At 43.5% G+C, this 19783-nt stretch overlaps 1 protein-coding gene across 1 annotated transcript in view; it reads right to left on the bottom strand.

Annotated features, from left to right (window-relative positions):
* The window catches only part of DDX43 (DEAD-box helicase 43), a 166851-nt gene that overhangs the window by 40072 nt on the left and 106996 nt on the right, over positions 1 to 19783 (bottom strand). The window contains exon 9 of the mRNA XM_044291120.1: positions 14755 to 14896. Coding sequence (XP_044147055.1) covers positions 14755 to 14896 — 142 coding nt within the window. The remainder of the gene's footprint in view (positions 1 to 14754; positions 14897 to 19783) is intronic.

Genomic DNA, 19783 nt, shown 5'->3' with positions numbered 1-19783 from the left:
GTTTCTGTGCTGTAAAAAAATGAGACAAAGATAAATCATTACAGAACTTTTTCCACCTTTTAATGTGATTGTGACGAATACCACACCTCGTCCCCGATGGAGAGATCTAGTATGATCACAGGTTTATCAAAAACGTGAAGTTACGCCTCCAGCGTAGCACGTAAGGTTAGGTTGGTATAGTTTACACACACAACCCCTGTCCACAGAGAGGCAACAAGCTGAGAGCCTTTTCACAGTCGCAGTGAAAACAGCACGCCCTCAGCCCGGGTAACTGCCACCAGTCTCGTTTGATATAAGCCCGGTCCTCTAACGGGATTATATAGGGTCAGAAACCAACCCACGGTAGCTTATAACTAGGCCAAACCACGGACGTGGGGATTCGTGATCGAGATACAAGATAGCACAAGATTAAATTATAGATTTAATAGCCGTATGGGCACACTAGATTTAACACAATATACACAGACAATATATACAGTGGTCTGAGGTTACAGATACAGGTTATATGGTTACAACAGGGTTAAGCAGTGTAAAAGTCAGTTACCGAGTATGATGAAAGTTCCTTTGAGATGTTCTTTGCTGGAGTCCACATGAAGGGCCGTGATCTCAGCTATTTCCTGGGTCCCTCTAAACACATGTGTAGGATGTGACCCCTCTTCAGAGAAAGACCCGCCTACTTGCTGGCACCAGACTTAACCTGCAGCCAGCCCCTGCCCCAGGGAGGGGTCCACTCCCCCTCTTCTGGGCTGGCAGCAAATGACCCACAAAACCCTTTAGGGTTCATAGCTCCAGACCAGAGGGTCACAGGGAAATGTTCTGGGACTAATGGACCTGCCTGGGTTCCGGCTACAAGTAGAGCCCAAACCTGGAACCGTTAAGTGGTTTCTATGGGGAGATATGGGTATCTCCCTACCACGACCTTGTCCCAGTAAACAAAGACCATAGGAACGTACCTCATGGCCACCGGGACACAAATATGTATCTGGTTTGCGCCTGCGATGGCCAGGCGATTCATAATTCCTTATGAAAGGTAGGTGCCAACATGTCTGGGAAGTCTCATTGATCCTGGGGAAGGGCGGATACCCCATGCTGGGGGTTTTTCTGCAAGATTCAAGTTGGCTCCAAACTGGTGCATGGGAGGTGTGACCTTCTCCTTGACGGACGGACCCATTTTGCATGTACACTGAACATGCCCAGAGATGCATCAAATTACAATCAGGGCTTTGAAACAGGGCCCTACTGTGGAGTTCCCTACCTCTGCTGCCATCTGTCAGCACATTGGGGGGGGGGGGTTTGAGGACATGGCTGACAGTAAATATTAATCCATATTCCTCACAGTGACCTATAAACTGTACCACTGAATTGAAAAACAAACTGAAATCTTTTAGGTGGAGGTAAGAAAAAAAATAAAAAATGGTTGCATAAGTGTGCACACCCTCTTATAACTGGGGATGTAGCTATTTTCGGAATTAAGCAATCACATTCAAAATGTTAAATATGAGTCAGCATACACCTGCCATCATTTAAAGTGCCTCTGATTAACCCCAAATAAAGTTCAGCTGCTCTAGTTGGTCTTTCCTATAATTTTCCTAGTCGCATCCCACAGCAAAAGCCATGGTCCACAGAGAGCTTCCAAACCATCAGCGGGATCTCATTGTTAAAAGGTATCAGTCAGGAGAAAGGTACAAAAGAATTTTCAAGGCATTAGATATACCATGGAACACCGTGACATTACCAAGAACTGGACGTCCCTCCAAAATTGATGAAAAGACGAGTAGAAAACTGGTCTGGGAGGCTACCAAGAGGCCTACAGCAACATTAAAGGAGCTGCAGGAATATCTGGCAAGTACTGGCTGTGTGGTACATGTGACAACAATCTCCCGTATTCTTCATATGTCTGGGCTATGGGGTAGAGTGGCAAGACGAAAGCCTTTCATTACGGAGAAACACATCCAAGCCAGGATACATTTTGCAAAAACACATCTGAAGTCTCCCAAAAGCATGTGGGAAAAGGTGTTATGGTCTGATGAAACCAAGGTTGAACTTTTTGACCATAATTCCAAGAGATAGGTTTGGCACAAAAACAACACTGCACATCCCCCCAATGAAGCATGGTGGTGGCAGCATCATGCTTTGGGGCAGTTTTTCTTCAGCTGGAACTGGGGCCTTAGTTAAGATCGAGGGAATTATGAACAGTTCCAAATACCAGTCAATATTGGCACAAAACCTTCAGGCTTCTGCTAGAAAGCTGAACATGAAGAGGAACTTCATCTTTCAGCATGACAATGACCCAAAGCATACATCCAAATCAACAAAGGGATGGCTTCACCAGAAGAAGATTCAAGTTTTGGAATGGGCCAGCCAGAGCCCAGACCTGAATCCAATTGAAAATCTGTGGGGTGATCTGAAGAGGGCTGTGCACAGGAGATGTCCTCGCAATCTGACAGATTTGGAGTGTTTTTGCAAAGAGTGGTCAAATCTTGCCAAGCCAAAATGTGCCATGCTGATAGACTCATACCCAAAAAGACTGAGTGCTGTAATAAAATCAAAAGGTGCTTCAACAAAGTATTAGTTGCAACCATATTTTATTTTTATATTTTCTTCCCTCTACCTAAAAGATTTCAGTTTGTTTTTCAATTGAGTTGTACAGTTTATAGGTCACATTAAAAAGGTGGGAAAAGTTGCTCGGGAGGCACTGCGGCATGACGTGAGTAGACGGGTGTGCAGCTGTCCGACCCCTCCATTGGTGCCGGCTCCGGCTTCCGCTGTGAGGACGCCACGACGACGATGATGATGCTGTGGGCGAGCTACCCGATTCCCTGTTGAAAGAGACCTACCTGCGGAGTCTGCCGCTGGCTCAGCTGATCTTCCCCTCACATCCTGGAGCGCTGCTGTCCACTCCGCTGTGCCGGGGGCTAGAGGTCCGGGGTCTCCATTTACTCTTCAGAGCGTTGCTGCTCTCCTCACTGTGCCGGCATCGGAGGCTGGTTGTCCGGGGTCCCTATCAGAGGTCCTTGCTGTTCCAGGTGGTTCCATCGGTGCCTGCTCTGAACTGGAGGATTCACGTGGTGTCCCGAATCCGGTAGTCGCTGCGTGGTGAGGTGTGAGTAAACGAGCCCTGGCGTGTTGCCATTCTGGGGAGCTTCATTCTGCTTGGTGTTGCCTGCAAGGATCGGTCGTTTGACTTTGAGTGCCCTATGTGTGGTTTCTGAAGCCCTAGTTGCCCGGCTCTCTGGGGGGCCCTGAAGAGAGGGGCACTGTCTGGCTGGCTGGGAGAGGCTGTCACCCCCTTTTTTGTTCGCTGATGCAGGGTTGGCCGGTTTTTGATACACTGTCTCATTCTTGAGTGGGCCTATTCGATCCTTCTGTGGGACCGCTGTGAAAGCAGCTGTGATTAAGCGGCTCGCTTTGGATGATACTCCAGCTATATCAGTGTGGATCAACGCTGCTGACACCCCGCTACGGTATACTGCGCTGCATTGCCCTGGGGTGAAAACCTCTTGACTACCCCTCTGAGCTCCAGAGCCTGGAGTTTATGAGCCCTAGAATTGGGGCAATCACATTTCTGGAAATTGGGGCTTTATATGCTTTATTTATAAGATCTCCGGATTTATTTATTCTGCCTGGGTGCTATAAGATGCTTTTTAACTGTGTGTATAGTAATACTGCGTCTCATACAACAGTGTCTCTGAAGTAAGCGTGTAAAAGGGGGAAAGGGAAAGGAAATCTATATATAAAAAAATAAATAAAAATGACCCCCAAATTACAAAATAGAAAGTCTATCGGAACCACCTCACCCAAAGGGGGAGCGGTAAGAACGCAGCTTGATAAATACCTCAAATCCCCACCTCTACTAACCAAGACAAGGGGTAACCAGAAACTAATATCACAGATGGGGGACGATGGAGAGTGAAATCTCGCTAAAGAAGGCGGGAGGAAATCATGTAGCGGAAGCTGATAATCAGATGAGTAATATAGACCACAAACTAGCTGGTATACTGGAAGCCGTTAAAACAACGAATCAATCATTAAGTACGTTGACTATAACGGTGGCAGCAGTGCAGTCCGACATTTCGGTAATACGGGACGATTTAACCACTTCAGCCCCGCTAGCTGAAACCCCCTTCATGACCAGAGCACTTTTTACACTTCGGCACTACACTCCTTTCACCGTTTATCGCTCGGTCATGCAACTTACCACCCAAATGAATTTTACCTCCTTTTCTTCTCACTAATAGAGCTTTCATTTGGTGGTATTTTATTGCTGCTGACATTTTTACTTTTTTTGTTATTAATCAAAATGTAACGATTTTTTGGCAAAAAAAGGAAATTTTTCACTTTCAGCTGTAAAATTTTGCAAAAAAAAACGACATCCATATATAAATTTTTCGCCAAATTTATTGTTCTACATGTCTTTGATAAAAAAAATATGTTTGGGCAAAAAAAAAAAAATGGTTTGGGTAAAAGTTATAGCGTTTACACACTATGGTACAAAAATGTGAATTTCCGCTTTTTGAAACAGCTCTGATTTTCTGAGCACCTGTCATGATTCCTGAGGTTCTACAATGCCCAAACAGTAGAAAACCCCCACAAATGACCCCATTTCGGAAAGTAGACACCCTAAGGTATTCGCTGATGGGCATAGTGAGTTCATAGAACTTTTTATTTTTTGTCACAAGTTAGCGGAAAATGATGATGATTTTTATTTTATTTTTCTTACAAAGTCTCATATTCCACTAACTTGCGACAAAAAATAAAAAATTCTAGGAACTCACCATGCCCCTCACAGAATACCTTGGGGTGTCTTCTTTCCAAAATGGGGTCACTTGTGGCATAGTTATACTGCCCTGGCAATTTAGGGGCCCAAATGTGTGAGAAGAACTTTGCAATCAAAATGTGTAAAAAATGGCCTGCGAAATCCGAAAGGTGCACTTTGGAATATGTGCCCCTTTGCCCACCTTGGCAGCAAAAAAGTGTCACACATGTGGTATCGCCGTACTCTGGAGAAGTTGGGGAATGTGTTTTGGGGTGTCATCTTACATATACCCATGCTGGGTGAGAGAAATATCTTGGCAAAAGACAACTTTTCCCATTTTTTTATACAAAGTTGGCATTTGACCAAGATATTTTTCTCACCCAGCATGGGTATATGTAAAATGACACCCCAAAACACATTCCCCAACTTCTCCCGAGTACGGCGATACCAGATGTGTGACACTTTTTTGCAGCCTAGATGTGCAAAGGTGCCCAAAATTCCTTTTAGGAGGGCATTTTTAGACATTTGGATCCCAGACTTCTGGCTTTTTAGGGGCCCTAAAGCGTGAGAAGAAGTCTGGGATCCAAATGTCTAAAAATGCCCTCCTAAAAGGAATTTGGGCACCTTTGCGCATCTAGGCTGCAAAAAAGTGTCACACATCTGGTATCGCCGTACTCAGGAGAAGTTGGGGAATGTGTTTTGGGGTGTCATTTTACATATACCCATGCTGGGTGAGAAAAATATCTTGGTCAAATGCCAACTTTGTATAAAAAAATTGGAAAAGTTGTCTTTTGCCAGGATATTTCTCTCACCCAGCATTGGTATATGTAAGATGACACCCCAAAACACATTCCCCAACTTCTCCTGAGTACGGCGATACCACATGTGTGACACTTTTTTGCAGCCTAGATGCGCAAAGGTGCCCAAATTCCTTTTCGGAGGGCATTTTTAGACATTTGGATCCCAGACTTCTTCTCACGCTTTAGGGCCCCTAAAAAGCCAGGGCAGTATAAATACCCCACATGTGACCCCACTTTGGAAAGAAGACACCCCAAGGTATCCAATGAGGGGCCTGGCAAGTTCCTAGAATTTTATTTTTTCCGCATAAGTTAGCGGAAATTGATTTTTTTTTTGTTTTTTCTCACAAAGTCTCACTTTCCGCTAACTTAGGACAAAAATTTAAATCTTTCATGGACTCCATATGCCCCTCAGTGAATACCTTGGGGTGTCTTCTTTCCAAAATGGGGTCAGTTGTGGGGTGTTTGTACTGCCCTGGCATTTGAGGGTCTCCGCAATCATTACATGTATGGCCAGCATTAAGAGTTTCTGCTATTCTCCTTATATTGAGCATACAGGTAATGAGATTTTTTTTCCGTTCAGCCTCTGGGCTGAAAGAAAAAAATGAACGGCACAGATTTCTTCATTCGCATCGATCAATGTGGATGAAAAAATCTCTGCCAAAAAAAAAAAAAAAGGAGGGGAAAGGCGTCTGCCAGGACATAGGAGCTCCGCCCTACATCCATACCCACTTAGCTCGTATGCCCTGGCAAACCAGATTTCTCCATTCACATCAATCGATGTGGATGATTAAATCATTGCATATATATATATATATATATATATATATATATATATATATATATATACACACACATATATATATATATACATACATACATACACACACACACACACACACACACAAAGTGTTTGCCAAAGCATAGGAACGCCGCCTCCTCCTCAGCTCGTATGCCTCGGCAAACGTATCTGTTACTGCAGAGGGTAAAATCTCGTCTTGCAGCGCCGCATACACCGACTTGCGTGTAATCTGACAGCAGCGCAATGCTTCTGTCAGAATGCACATCAGTGCTGCAGCTAATCGATCGGTTGGTCCACCTGGAAGGTAAAAAAAGAAAAAACCAGGCCGCAACGCAATAATTTTATTAACTTTGCAACAGAACATATAAACTTTAACTTTTTTAACTGAACATTAACCTTTTTGCTTACTGGTGTTTTTTTGTTGTTTTTTTACCTTTATAGAACAAACCTCTCCTTCCCCATGGGTCAATGTGCAAAGCGCAAATCGCCCAAAGATGTGGCGAAGTGCGTTATGCACTTTGTCCCATGTGAAAGGAGACGTTTGCAGCAGCAGTGAGTGAATGGGCCCTAATAGCCCTGTGTGCCTGTCCTGGTGAGATGATCCCTATGCTAAGTGTACCTGTGTGTGGTACTTCCAGAAACACTCTCCAAAGCATAGGGCAGGGTGGTCAGGACAGTCAGGACAGAAATAGCGGGTGTCACGCCTTATTCCACTCCTGCTACAGACACGACATCTTTTTCGGGGTGACGGTTGGGTTGAGGTACCAGGAACGACATTGGGGAAATGTCGCTCGTGTAGACGGCTAACTACACTGGTGGATGGGGCCACGGAACCTCCTGGGTACAGGAGGTTCTCGATGATCTCTTCCTGAAATTTGAGGAAGGATCCAGTTCTCCCAGCCTTACTGTAGAGAACAAAACTATTGTACAGATCCAATTGAATTAAATAAATATACAGACACCTTCTTATACCAGCGTCTGGTTCTGCGGGAAACTAAATACGGAGACAACATCTGGTCATTGAAGTCCACCCCTCCCATGTGAAGGTTATAGTCGTGGACTGAGAGGGGCTTTTCAATGACACGGGTTGCTCGCTCAATTTGTATTGTCGTGTCTGCGTGAATGGAGGAGAGCATGTAAACGTCACGCTTGTCTCTCCATTTCACCGCGAGCAGTTCTTCGTTACACAGTGCGGCCCTCTGCCCCCTTGCAAGACGGGTGGTAACGAGCCGTTGGGGGAAATCCGTTCTAGAAACAAATGCCTAAAGAGGGCCACACTTGTGTAAAAATTGTCCACATAAAGATGGTACCCCTTGCCGAATAAGGGTGACACCAAGTCCCAAACTGTCTTCCCACTGCTCCCCAGGTAGTCAGGGCAACCGACCGGCTCCAGGGTCTGATCTTTTCCCTCATAGATCCGAAATTTGTGGGTATAGCCTGTGGCCCTTTCACAGAGCTTATACAATTTGACCCCATACCGGGCGCGCTTGCTTGGGATGTATTGTTTGAAGCCAAGGCGCCCGGTAAAATGTATCAGGGACTCGTCTACGCAGATGTTTTGCTCTGGGGTATACAAATCTGCAAATTTCTGGTTGAAATGGTCTATGAGGGGCCGAATTTTGTGGAGCCGGTCAAAAGCAGGGTGGCCCCTGGGACGGGAGGCGGTGTTGTCACTAAAGTGCAGGAAACGCAGGATGGCCTCAAAACGTGCCCTGGACATAGCAGCAGAGAACATGGGCATGTGATGAATCGGGTTCGTGGACCAATATGACCGCAATTCATGCTTTTTTGTCAGGCCCATGTTGAGGAGGAGGCCCAGAAAAGTTTTAATTTCGGAAACTTGGACTGGTTTCCACCGGAAAGGCTGGGCATAAAAGCTTCCCAGGTTAGCGGTGATAAATTGTGTGGCATACCTGTTTGTTTCGGCCACAACTATGTCTAAAAGCTCCGCAGTCAAGAACAGCTCAAAAAATCCCTGAGCTGTCTCAACCCGAACTCCAGACTGGGCGGTGAAAGGGAAAACTACAGGTGCGGCTGAAGTTGGGGACTGCCAATCAGGGTTTGCCAGCACCTCTGGGATTCTAGGGGCTCTACGGGCACGTCTTTGCGGTGGCTGCGACGGGGTCACTACTGCACGTGCCACCGTACCAGCTTCAACTGCCCTTCTGGTGCTCGCTACTTCACCAGGTTGTACGGCAGTGCTGGTACTAGGTCCAGGAAGGGCTGGGCTGCTGGTGTATGCCTCACCACGTAATCCGACAGCACCAGCCCCACTCTGCTGCTCTTAAAGCGGATCCTGCGCAACCTGTGGTCTAGCGACACGGGGCCGGGTACGCCTGGTGGTATCAGGGACCTCAGCCTCCTCGTCCGAACTTTGGGTCAGAGAGCCACTGCTTTCTACAGGTTCGTATTCTGACCCGCTGGATTCATCAGATGAGGGTTCCCACTCCTCATCCGACTGGGTCAGAAGCCTGTAGGCCTCTTCAGAGGAATACCCCCTGTTTGACATTTTGGGCAACTAAATTTAGGGCTATTCCCTGAGACTACCCAAGGAAAAAAAAAGCAAGCCTGTCTTACAAAAGGGGAGGCTAGCGAAGTACCGGAGGCCGCTGCGGTTGATAAAAAATATCAAAACTGATTTTTTTATCGCCGCAGTGCGTGTAAAGTGATTGTGCAGTGATCAAACAAAAATTTTTTTTTGTCACTGTGGTGGGGCGGGCGTGGGCGACCAATCAGGCCTGATCGGGCAAACACTGCGTTTTGGGTGGAGGGCGAACTAAAGTGAAGTTTTGATCACTTCCAGATACTATAAAAGTACAAATGCTGATTAGCGATACGCTAATCAGCGAATAACGGACTGCGGTGCGGTGGGCTGGGCGCTAACAGATCGCTAACTACCTAACCAAGGGGCCTAAACTATACCTAAAACCTAACGGTCAATACCAGTGAAAAAAAAAAAGTGACAGTTTACACTGATCACTTTTTTCCTTTCACTAGTGATTGACAGGGGCGATCAAAGGGTTAATTAGGGTTCAGGGGGGTGATCTGGGGCTAGTATGTGTAGTGTTGGTGTACTAACTGTGAAGCCTGCTCCTCTGCTGGATCCAACCGACGAAAAGAACCAGCAGAGGAGCAGGCAGCCATATATCAGATCATATTTACTAATATGATCTGATATATGGCCTCTGATTGGTTTTTTTAAAAATCGCCAGCCTGCCAGCCGCCATCATTGGCTGGCAGGCTGGTGACCCGACCCCCCTCTACGAAATGCCGGCGCGAACTGCGCATGTGCATATTCGCGTCATCTCGCGTCTCACGAGATGACGCGTATATGCGTGACTGTGCGCAGCGCTGCCGCCTCCGGACCGCACATCTGCGTTAGGCGGTCCGGAGGCGGTTAAATAAAATGAGGCAACGTATTAAAGAGTACGAGACCCTTACTACAGAATTGCAAAAAGAATCCAGGCAGATTAAAAAAAAGGATGGCAACAGTGGAGAGTGACAATAAGGCTCTGAAGGAAAAAATGGCGGATTTGGAGGACAGATCCCGGCGAGACAATCTTAAATTAGTGGGATTCCCGGAAGGAGCAGAAAAAGATGACCCCATAAATTTTATACAAAAATGGCTGTCAAACAATGTAACAGGCACAGGAGCGGACACAACACCTATAGTGGAGAGAGCACACCGCATTCCAACAAGAAAACCTCCACCAGGGCTAGCACCAAGGCCTATACTAATTAAGATGACCTCTTCAAGGGATCGGGATAATATCCTTAGGTGGAAAAGAGATACAAACGGTGAAATACAACAATGCCAACATAGAGATATACCCGGACTTTTCCAAAGTCACGCAAGATAAAAGAAGAGAATATAAAGATGTTAAAAAGAGACTGATACAAGCCCAATTAAAATACTCCATGATGTATCCCGCGAAATTACGGGTTATTTATAAAGAAACCGTTCAATTCTTCTCCAACCCAAGTGATGTAGTTGATTGGATGGACGCTCAGGGCATTAAATAATCTGTTTGTGGCTGCGGTGGGGGGGGAGCCGGGGGGGGGGGTCATCGGTGGGGAGGGGGGGGGGGATAGCCTATAGTTAGAGACCTATGAGCCGCAGTCTGCGACTCTTGGGTCAGAACGGGACAGGGGTGTGGGGGGGTGTGGGGTTTCTTTCCGCGGGGAACTGTTGGGGTCTTGAATATACATAGTTGGGGGGGCTTTGCTCCTCCATCCAGTGCGGTCCCACCACTAAAAAATGTCTAGAATATTGACTTGGAATATCCGCGGTTTCGCAGATAAAATTAAGAGATGTGTAGTGTTTGATCTGGTTTCTAGACACCTACCAGCAGTAGTGGCCTTGTTAGAAACCCACCTTACAGGTGAAAAAGTAGCAGCGCTGGGTGGAAGGAGATGGGCATCTCATGATTATCATTCCTGTTATTCTACATACTCTAGGGGAATCAGTGTCTACATTCATAGACAAGTAGACTATGAACCAATAGAACAGTTAATTGACCAAGAGGGCCGGTATATCTTTTTGCACTGTAAGTGGCAAGGGCCAGAGGAGAATTATGGCTTTTCTATACATTCCACCCCCTTTCACAACAACGGTATTATGTAAATTGATGGAATACATTGCTGCACGGGAGGAGTGCCCGGTGCTGGTGATGGGCGACTTCAACTCGGTCATGGACATAAAAAAAGATAGGATCTCCACTATAACTAATTATGAATTTAATTCTGGTCCTAGTACGGTATTATCCAGAATATGTAAAGAGATGGCACTAGTTGATATATGGAGATCTCTCAATGGAGATAAGCAAGCTTTTTCATGTTTCAGCAACACATATAGGTCCATGTCTCGAGTTGATCTGGCCCTCGCCAGCCCCGGGCTCATTAATAATATTAAAAAAATGAATTATGAGTGTCATGGGGTCTCTGACCATAGTCCGGTTACGGTAACACTGGTTAGTCCTAATAAACCAAATTTTAGAATTTTTAAACTTAACCCCCACTGGATGGCATTAATAAGGGATCTGGATAAGATTAATGAAGAAATAAGGTTTTTTTGGAGCAACAATGTCCATTCAACACACATCCATATGGTCTGGGACTCGCTTAAGGCATACCTTCGGGGTTTATATTCACACGAAATCCGGAAACAGAAAAACGTCTTTGCCCAAACTCAAAAAGAAATAGAAGGGAAGCTCAATCAGATAATGACTGAGAGTACCAATGTAAATACCTCGGAGAAACAACTTCAACTTAAAAAAGTACAAGAGGAATATAAACAATATTTATATAATAAAGCACAGAACAAAATGTTTTTTTTCAGGGTTGAGAAGCTTTAGCGAGTCCGGTAAACCAAGCAGACTGTTATCCATGATAGTACAAAACCAAAGAGGGAGTAATAATATCATTGGAATTAGGACAGAGGCAGGAAATATTTTACGAGACCCAGATTATATTTTAAAGGAATTTACTCGATATTTTGCGACGTTATACCAAGCCGGGCCTAAAAATCAGGGGGAAAAAATGGACCAATATTTAGATAATATTAAGATCCCTGAATTTGACCAACAAGATATTGACTGGCTGAACAGGCCAATTCAACTAACCGAGCTTCAGACCACGCTGCAATCAATCAGGGGTAATACATCCCCAGGGGTGGACGGCTTCCCATTCGAACTATATCGGAAACATGAGGGAATTATCCTTCCCCAAATGTTGGAGGTACTAAATCAATCTTGGATAATGGGGTCCCTACCACCCTCATGGATGGAAGCAACCATCACATTAAAACCCAAAAGAGGGAAAGATCCGCTGTCAGTCACATCCTATCGCCCCATTTCTCTGTTGAACACAGATTATAAAATCCTTGCCAAATTGTTAGCCAATAGATTAAAAACAGTTATCCACAAAGTCGTGCATGCAGATCAAACGGGTTCATCCCCAAAAGGAACATACAGGATAACGTAAGGAGGGCTTTTTTGAATATCCAGATGGAGGATGGGGGGGACTGCTCCATCCTGTCTTTGGACGCCGCTAAGGCTTTCGACAGGGTGGAGTGGCCCTTCCTCTGGAGAGTGATGTCGCGGGTTAAAATAGGGGAATACTTCTCCAGATGGGTTCGCATGTTGTATCAAAATCCGGTATCCAGGGACCTAATTAATGGTGAATACTCTGTCCCCTTCCCCCTAACCCGTGGAACACGCCAGGGTTGCCCCCTCTCCCCCTTGCTCTTTTCGTTGTTTTTGGAGCCAATAGCATGTAAAATCAGAGCAGACGAGGAAATATCGGGCTTTGGGTGTGAGGGAGAAGCCGACAAAATAAGTCTTTATGCAGATTATATGCTGCTCTTTCTGGGGAAGGGGTACAAGAACTTGCCCAGGGTCATGGAAAATCTGGATGAGTTCGGATCTCTATCTAGATATGAGATAAACTGGGAGAAATCCAAATTCCTTCCATTAAGACGCCCGGTCCCACTGGGCCACAATTTGCAGGTTAGTATATTGACCCCAGCAGACTCCCTACTTTATCTGGGCATCCAGATGGGGACCAAACTGGAACACTATACGAAATTGAACATACTCCCAATAATAGACAGAGTTAAGGAAAAAATTAGAGTATGGTTAAAACTTCCTTTATCACAAATTAATCATATAGCTCTTATAAAAATGACACTGCTACCAATGTTACTATATGTATTCAACGCTAGCCCAATCACGATAGAAGATACATTTTTCAATAAATTAGAGACCCTCTTTAGTGAATTGATATGGGGCCGCAAAAGGGTCAGAATTAAGATACAATATCTGTACAAAGAGGAGGGTGGAATCTCCATCCCTTTTCTAAAAGGATACTACCTAGCTGCCCAATTGAGATGGTTTGTGAGGAATCGAAGGAATAAATGCATCTGGTCTCTTTATGGGGAGCAGTGCAGACCCCGGGAGGACCTATTCCACATTCTCGAAACTGGTATTTTTAAGAAGAAAACAATAAACCCGTTTAGTAGAATGCTTGGATATATTTGGCAACAAGTTAGAGATATGGTGGGTGTATTTGAAGCAGTCCATTACACCGCACTGTGAGGGAATGTAAACTTACCACAAGTTATGCAACTGGGTGACGTTGAATATTGGGAAAAACATGGGATATACTTAATTGCACAAGTTTTTCATAAAGGACAAATTAAGCCCTTAAATGAAATTTTACCAGACACTGAATTAGGATTTATTGATAAATTTCGATATGAACAACTTCGTCACGCTATACACTACACGGAGAATAAGAATTATTTGAACATTGTAAAGAACACTTTTTTAGATGTTTGTCAAGATATGACGGTCAATACTTCTATATCACACATTTATGCTAAATTAAAATATGAATACACAAATAGGATTACATTTAGGGGTGAGGCTAAATGGGAAAGAGATTTACAAAAGGGGGAACCCATCCCGTGGAACACAGTGTACAGAAATATAAAAAAATCGACTGTCTCACCCGCTCACGCATGGATCCTTCTGAAAATCATACATCGTCTCTACTATACACCAGCATTACTCCATATTATTTATAAAGATAGGAAACAGAACTGCTACAAATGTGGTAAAGATGGAGGAGATTATAAACATCTGCTGTGGGAATGCCCAGGGATAAATGAATACTGGATCCGAATATTTCGGAAACTGCAGGATAGCTCATCTATGAGGTACCAAGCTTGCATCGACTTTGCTATCCTCGGTGCATTCCCAGAGACAGATAAAAATAAAACTGAGCTGAGACTTTGGCTTCGGGGCACCGCACTGGCCAAAATAATAATCGTTAAACACTGGGGCACCATAAAATACCCCAATTTTCAGGAGTGGATGGAACGGATGAATAGGGTTAGGCAGTATGAATATATTTTAGCCCAAACCGCTGGAAAAAAGGCAGCCTGGCTGCGGATTTGGGGCAACTGGAAACAATGATAGCTGGTGTAGATACAGTGACTCCGCGGAAAGAAACGGGGGGTGGAGGGAGGGATGGGGGGGGGGGGGAATTTAAGTATAAAATGAGATGATTCTATTATTGTATTTATATTCTGTTGTCGGGTGATACTGAAATGGAAGATTGTTGATACTTATTTATCTTTTTGAAAATAAAACACATTTAAAAAAAAAAAAAAAAGTGGGAAAAGTTATGAAATTATTTATCTTTGTCTAATTTTTTTTACATCACAGAAACCTGACATTTTAACAGGGGTGTGTAGACTTTTTATATCCACTGTATGTGAAGGAGGCCCAATAGTGGCGCTCATGTATGTGTCATTACGGATGTTTTATCCTTACAGTAAGCAATTTCTGCAGATATGTCTTCTAAAGTTTCATACAAAAAACAAACCAAAAACTCACCAAGTAGGTTATACTTTTTAGAGTAACAAAGTTGTTCATCTGCAAGTCGTTTAGCCTCCCTGGAGTGGCAATTATAATATCCACTCCCTTTGTAACCACATTTATTTGGTTCTTACGATCTCCACCACCATAAATGCAAATGCTAAAACACAGATGCAAAATTTCATAGTAAATTCTAAGCAAACTTTCAATAATGGTCTAAAAATTAGTTTGATCATTTTAGCCCAAATAAACATTTAGGGGAGGAATCAGCAACCTCAGGCACCCCAGCTGTTCAGAAACTACAACTCCCAGGGAATTATTCTGATTGCCTGATTGGAGTCGGGAAGGATTTTTTTTACCCCCCTAAAGTGTGGAAAATTGGCTTCTACCTCAGTTTTATTTTGCCTTAATCTGGATCAACTTGCAGGATAACAGGCTGAACTGGATGGACAGATGTCTTTTTTCAGCCTTATATACCATGTCCCACAGTACTTAATTCACTTCTATGGGAGTTAGAATGACAGATGAGCATGTCTGCATGCTGGGAGTTGTAGTTTCACAGCAGCTGGAGTGCTGAAGGTTGCGGATCCCTGATTTGGGCTAATTTCAGACAGCAAAACGACTGACACCAACATATTTAAATCATAGATAGGTTTATTCACTGACCATGTGTCCTTTTAGGAAAATCTCAGCATGCTTTATCGGCATCAATTTTTCCATTAGAGTCAGTCAGAAAAAAAAAAAAAAAAAAAAAAAAAAATCACACTTGTTGACCGCTGATTGACAGCCTACCTGTGTGGTCAGTTTTTCACAGATGGTTGTCAGGCGATGCGGTGTATCAAAAACTGATGCATCTTTTCCACTTGGATGAAAAGAACTTGAAAGATTTGTAGATAACACTAAAGCAAACTGAAGTATAACTAGGGAAAAAAACAATTTTTTTGGCCTCTTTCACACGTCTATGTCTGTATTTTGCTTGCAAAAAATCAGACCTGCAATATACAGATCGCTTGCGTGTGAATTCCTTATTTTTCTCATTTCCATCCATAAAAACGCACAAGAATAGGACTTGCTCTATAATCTAAAGGCTACATGTGTGGATGATCCCATAGAAATTAATGGGTCAGTGTGCTATTGTCATGTAACTGCATTGTTACTGCTCCTGGTGGTGGAACAATCTTTTTCTTCTTGTATTCTACAACTTACAACCTGTTCTCACATTCTTTAATAGCTCAGTGTGTTATCAGGTTGATTTCCAAGTGAAAGGTCACGGGTTTGAATCCAGGAGCAGCCATGAAGAAAATTTCCCAAGAAAAGAGAAACAGCATCATCCAGCCCATCAAGGGCGGTATTTCAGCCAAGAAAATTGCCAAACTGCATCATGTGAGTGCCAGGATAGTTGGAAGAATACGAAATGAAGTCCATTCACCCATTCCAAAGCCAAGAGGTGGACATCCAGGCAAAATATTGGAGTCAACAAGTTGGCTCATCACAAGGTCTATCAGTTCTGGCGCGAGGTGGAGGTGGCTCGTATGCTTCGTAATAGTGAGATCACAGACTTCCATGCAAGCTATGTGCATTACACAAGTCTGGAATGGTGGCACGAAAAAAGGTGAAGAAGCCTCAACTTCAATATTGTCATAAGAAGTGTTGGCTTTAGTTCACAAAAAAGAAGATTGGAAATGGGCGATTTTAACCGATGGGATGAAAGTCAATAGACTGGGCTCTGACGGGTGCAAATCGGTCTGGAAGGGAAAAAAGAGCCAACAGATCGACAAACTGAATGAACAATCAAGTTCGGGGAAGGAAGCCTGATGATATGGGGTTGTTTCACAGTCAAAGCAGTAGAATACATGAGCAGGATCTATGGTGGTCTCAGTGCTGAGCTATATGTGAGTATCCTACAAGAAGAGTTACTTTGTACACTCAAGTACTATGGGTATGAAGAGGACCATATACAGGTCCTTCTAAAAAAAATTAGCATATTGTGATAAAGTTCATTATTTTCTGTAATGTACTGATAAACATTAGACTTTCATATATTTTAGATTCATTACACACTAACTGAAGTAGTTCAAGCCTTTTATTGTTTTAATATTGATGATTTTGGCATACAGCTCATGAAAACCCAAATTTCCTATCTAAAAAAAAAATAGCATATTTCATCCGACCAATAAAAGAAAAGTGTTTTTAATACAAAAAAAGTCAACCTTCAAATAATTATGTTCAGTTATGCACTCAATACTTGGTCGTGAATCCTTTTTCATAAATGACTGCTTCAATGCGGCGTGGCATGGAGGCAATCAGCCTGTGGCACTGCTGAGGTGTTATGGAGGCCCAGGATGCTTCGATAGCGACCTTAAGCTCATCCAGAGTGTTGGGCCTTGCGTCTCTCAACTTTCTCTTCCCAATATCCCAGATTCTCTATGGGGTTCAGGTCAGGAGAGTTGGCAGGCCAATTGAGCACAGTAATACCATGGTCAGTAAACCGTTTACTAGTGGTTTTGGCACTGTGAGCAGGTGCCAGGTCATGCTGAAAAATGAAATCTTCATCTCCATAAAGCTTTTCAGCAGATGGAAGCATGAAGTGCTCCAAAATCTCCTGATAGCTAGCTGCATTGACCCTGCCCTTGATAAAACACAGTGGACCAACACCAGCAGCTGACATGGCACCCCAGACCATCACTGACTGTGGGTACTTGACACTGGACTTCAGGCATTTTGGCATTTCCCTCTCCCGAGTCTTCCTCCAGACTCTGGCACCTTGATTTCCGAATGACATGCAAAATTTGCTTTCATCCGAAAAAAGTACTTTGGACCACCGAGCAACAGTCCAGTGCTGCTTCTCTGTAGCCCAGGTCAGGCGCTTCTGCCGCTGTTTCTGGTTCAAAAGTGGCTTGACCTGGGGAATGCGGCACCTGTAGCCCATTTCCTGCACACGCCTGTACACGGTGGCTCTGGATGTTTCTACTCCAGACTCAGTCCACTGCTTCCGCAGGTCCCCCAAGGTCTGGAATCGGTCCTTCTCCACAATCTTCCTCAGGGTCCGGTCACCTCTTCTCGTCGTGCAGCCTTGATACAGCACTCTGGGAACAGCCTATTCGTTCAGAAATCTTTCTGTGTCTTACCCTCTTGCTTGAGGGTGTCAATGATGGCCTTCTGGACAACAGTCAGGTCGGCAGTCTTACCCATTATTGCGGTTTTGAGTAATGAACCAGGCTGGGAGTTTTTAAAAGCCTCAGGAATCTTTTGCAGGTGTTTAGAGTTAATTAGTTGATTCAGATGATTAGGTTAATCGCTCGTTTAGAGAACCTTTTCATGATATGCAAATTTTTTTAGATAGGAATTTTGGGTTTTCATGAGCTGTATGCCAAAATCATCAATATTAAAACAATAAAAAGGCTTGAACTACTTCAGTTGGTGTGTAATGAATCTAAAATATATGAAAGTCTAATGTTTATCAGTACATTACAGAAAATAATGAACTTTATCACAATATGCTAATTTTTTGAGAAGGACCTGTAGTGTTCCAGCAGGACAATGATCCGAATCACACGTCGAGAATGGCGAAGAAATGGTTCAAGGACTGGAGTAGAGGTGCTGGATTGGTCCCCCAAAAAGAAATACTTGTGGGTAGAGTTGAAGAAAAAGCTGTCTTGTTACCCAAGTTAGTCTACCAGTATGTATCAACATTTGGAACGTGTGAATCTGATCGAGAGCATGCCCAGAAGGATCCAGGCAGTGTTGAAAGCCAAAAGGTGGATTTACAAAATACTAACAAAATAATGAAAATTAAAATTTAGGAGCAAGAACAGTAACAATGCAGTTACATGACAAGAATCCGCATAACTAATCATATGCTAAATAGTTGCACGTCCAAATTATGTACGAGATAGCCAAGATGATGGTCTATAAAATGACGAAGCTGTAGTGAATGGCGAGATATGGAGCCTGAAAATTAACCCTAGTAACATCGCCCAGGTGTATGCACTTGCTCAGTTTCATCCTCGATTGCAACCCTATCTATAGTCAAAAGGTATGACACAGGGAGAGAGCTGCTGCAGAAAGGACACACCACTGAGAAATGTAACCATTAAATTACAGTAAAGCCCCTTTAACCCCTTCAGGACCCTGCCATTTTTCACCTTAAGGACCAGGCAATTTTTTGCAAATCCGACATGTGTCATTTTATGTGGTCATAACTTTAAAACGCTTTTACTTATCCAAGCCATTCAAGGTTTTGTTTTCTTGTGAAATATTGTACTTCACGACTGTGGTAAAAATGGAGTAAAAAAAAATAAATATATTTTTATTTATTTAAAAAAAAAAAAAAGGCCAAATTTACCAAAGATTTGGAAAAATTAGCTCTTTTCCAAATTTCAATTTCTCTACTTTTATAATAGATAGTAATACCTCCAAAAATGGTTATTACTTTACATTGTCTACTTCTACCATATGTCTACTTCATGTTTGGATCATTTTGTGAATGCCATTTTATTTTTTGGGGACGTTAGAAGGCTTAGAAGTAAATCTTGAAATTTCAGAAAATTTCCAAAACCCACTTTTGAAAGGACTAGTTCAGGTCTGAAGTCACTTTGTGGGGCTTACATAATAGAAACCACCCAAAAATTACCCCATTTTAGAAACTACACCCCTCAAGGTATTCAAAACGGATTTTACAAACTCTGTTAACACTTTTGGTGTTCCACAAGAATTAATGGAAAATAGAGATACAATTTCAAAATTTCACTTTTTTGGCAGATTTTCCATTTATATCCATTTTTTCCAGTTACAAAGCAAGGGTTAGCAGTAGGGTTGGGCGATATACAGTTTTTTCGATATACCGCGGTATTAAAAAAAAACGGCGATATCGCAGTTTCCCAATACCGCGGTATATTTCGTGACGTCATGGCTATAAAAACAGTCCGCGGCGCCGGTGCCCTCCCCCATCATTATCTTTATCTACCAGCGCTGTCTCCGACTCCGCCCACCGACGTCTAACGTTGGAATCAGGTGACGCCCCCAGGCTGAGACTAGAGCAGCCGCA

This window comes from Bufo gargarizans, chromosome 4 (genome assembly GCF_014858855.1).
Source record: "Bufo gargarizans isolate SCDJY-AF-19 chromosome 4, ASM1485885v1, whole genome shotgun sequence".
Taxonomy (NCBI): Eukaryota; Metazoa; Chordata; class Amphibia; order Anura; family Bufonidae; genus Bufo; species Bufo gargarizans.
This window is presented reverse-complemented; position numbering and strand designations above follow the sequence as displayed.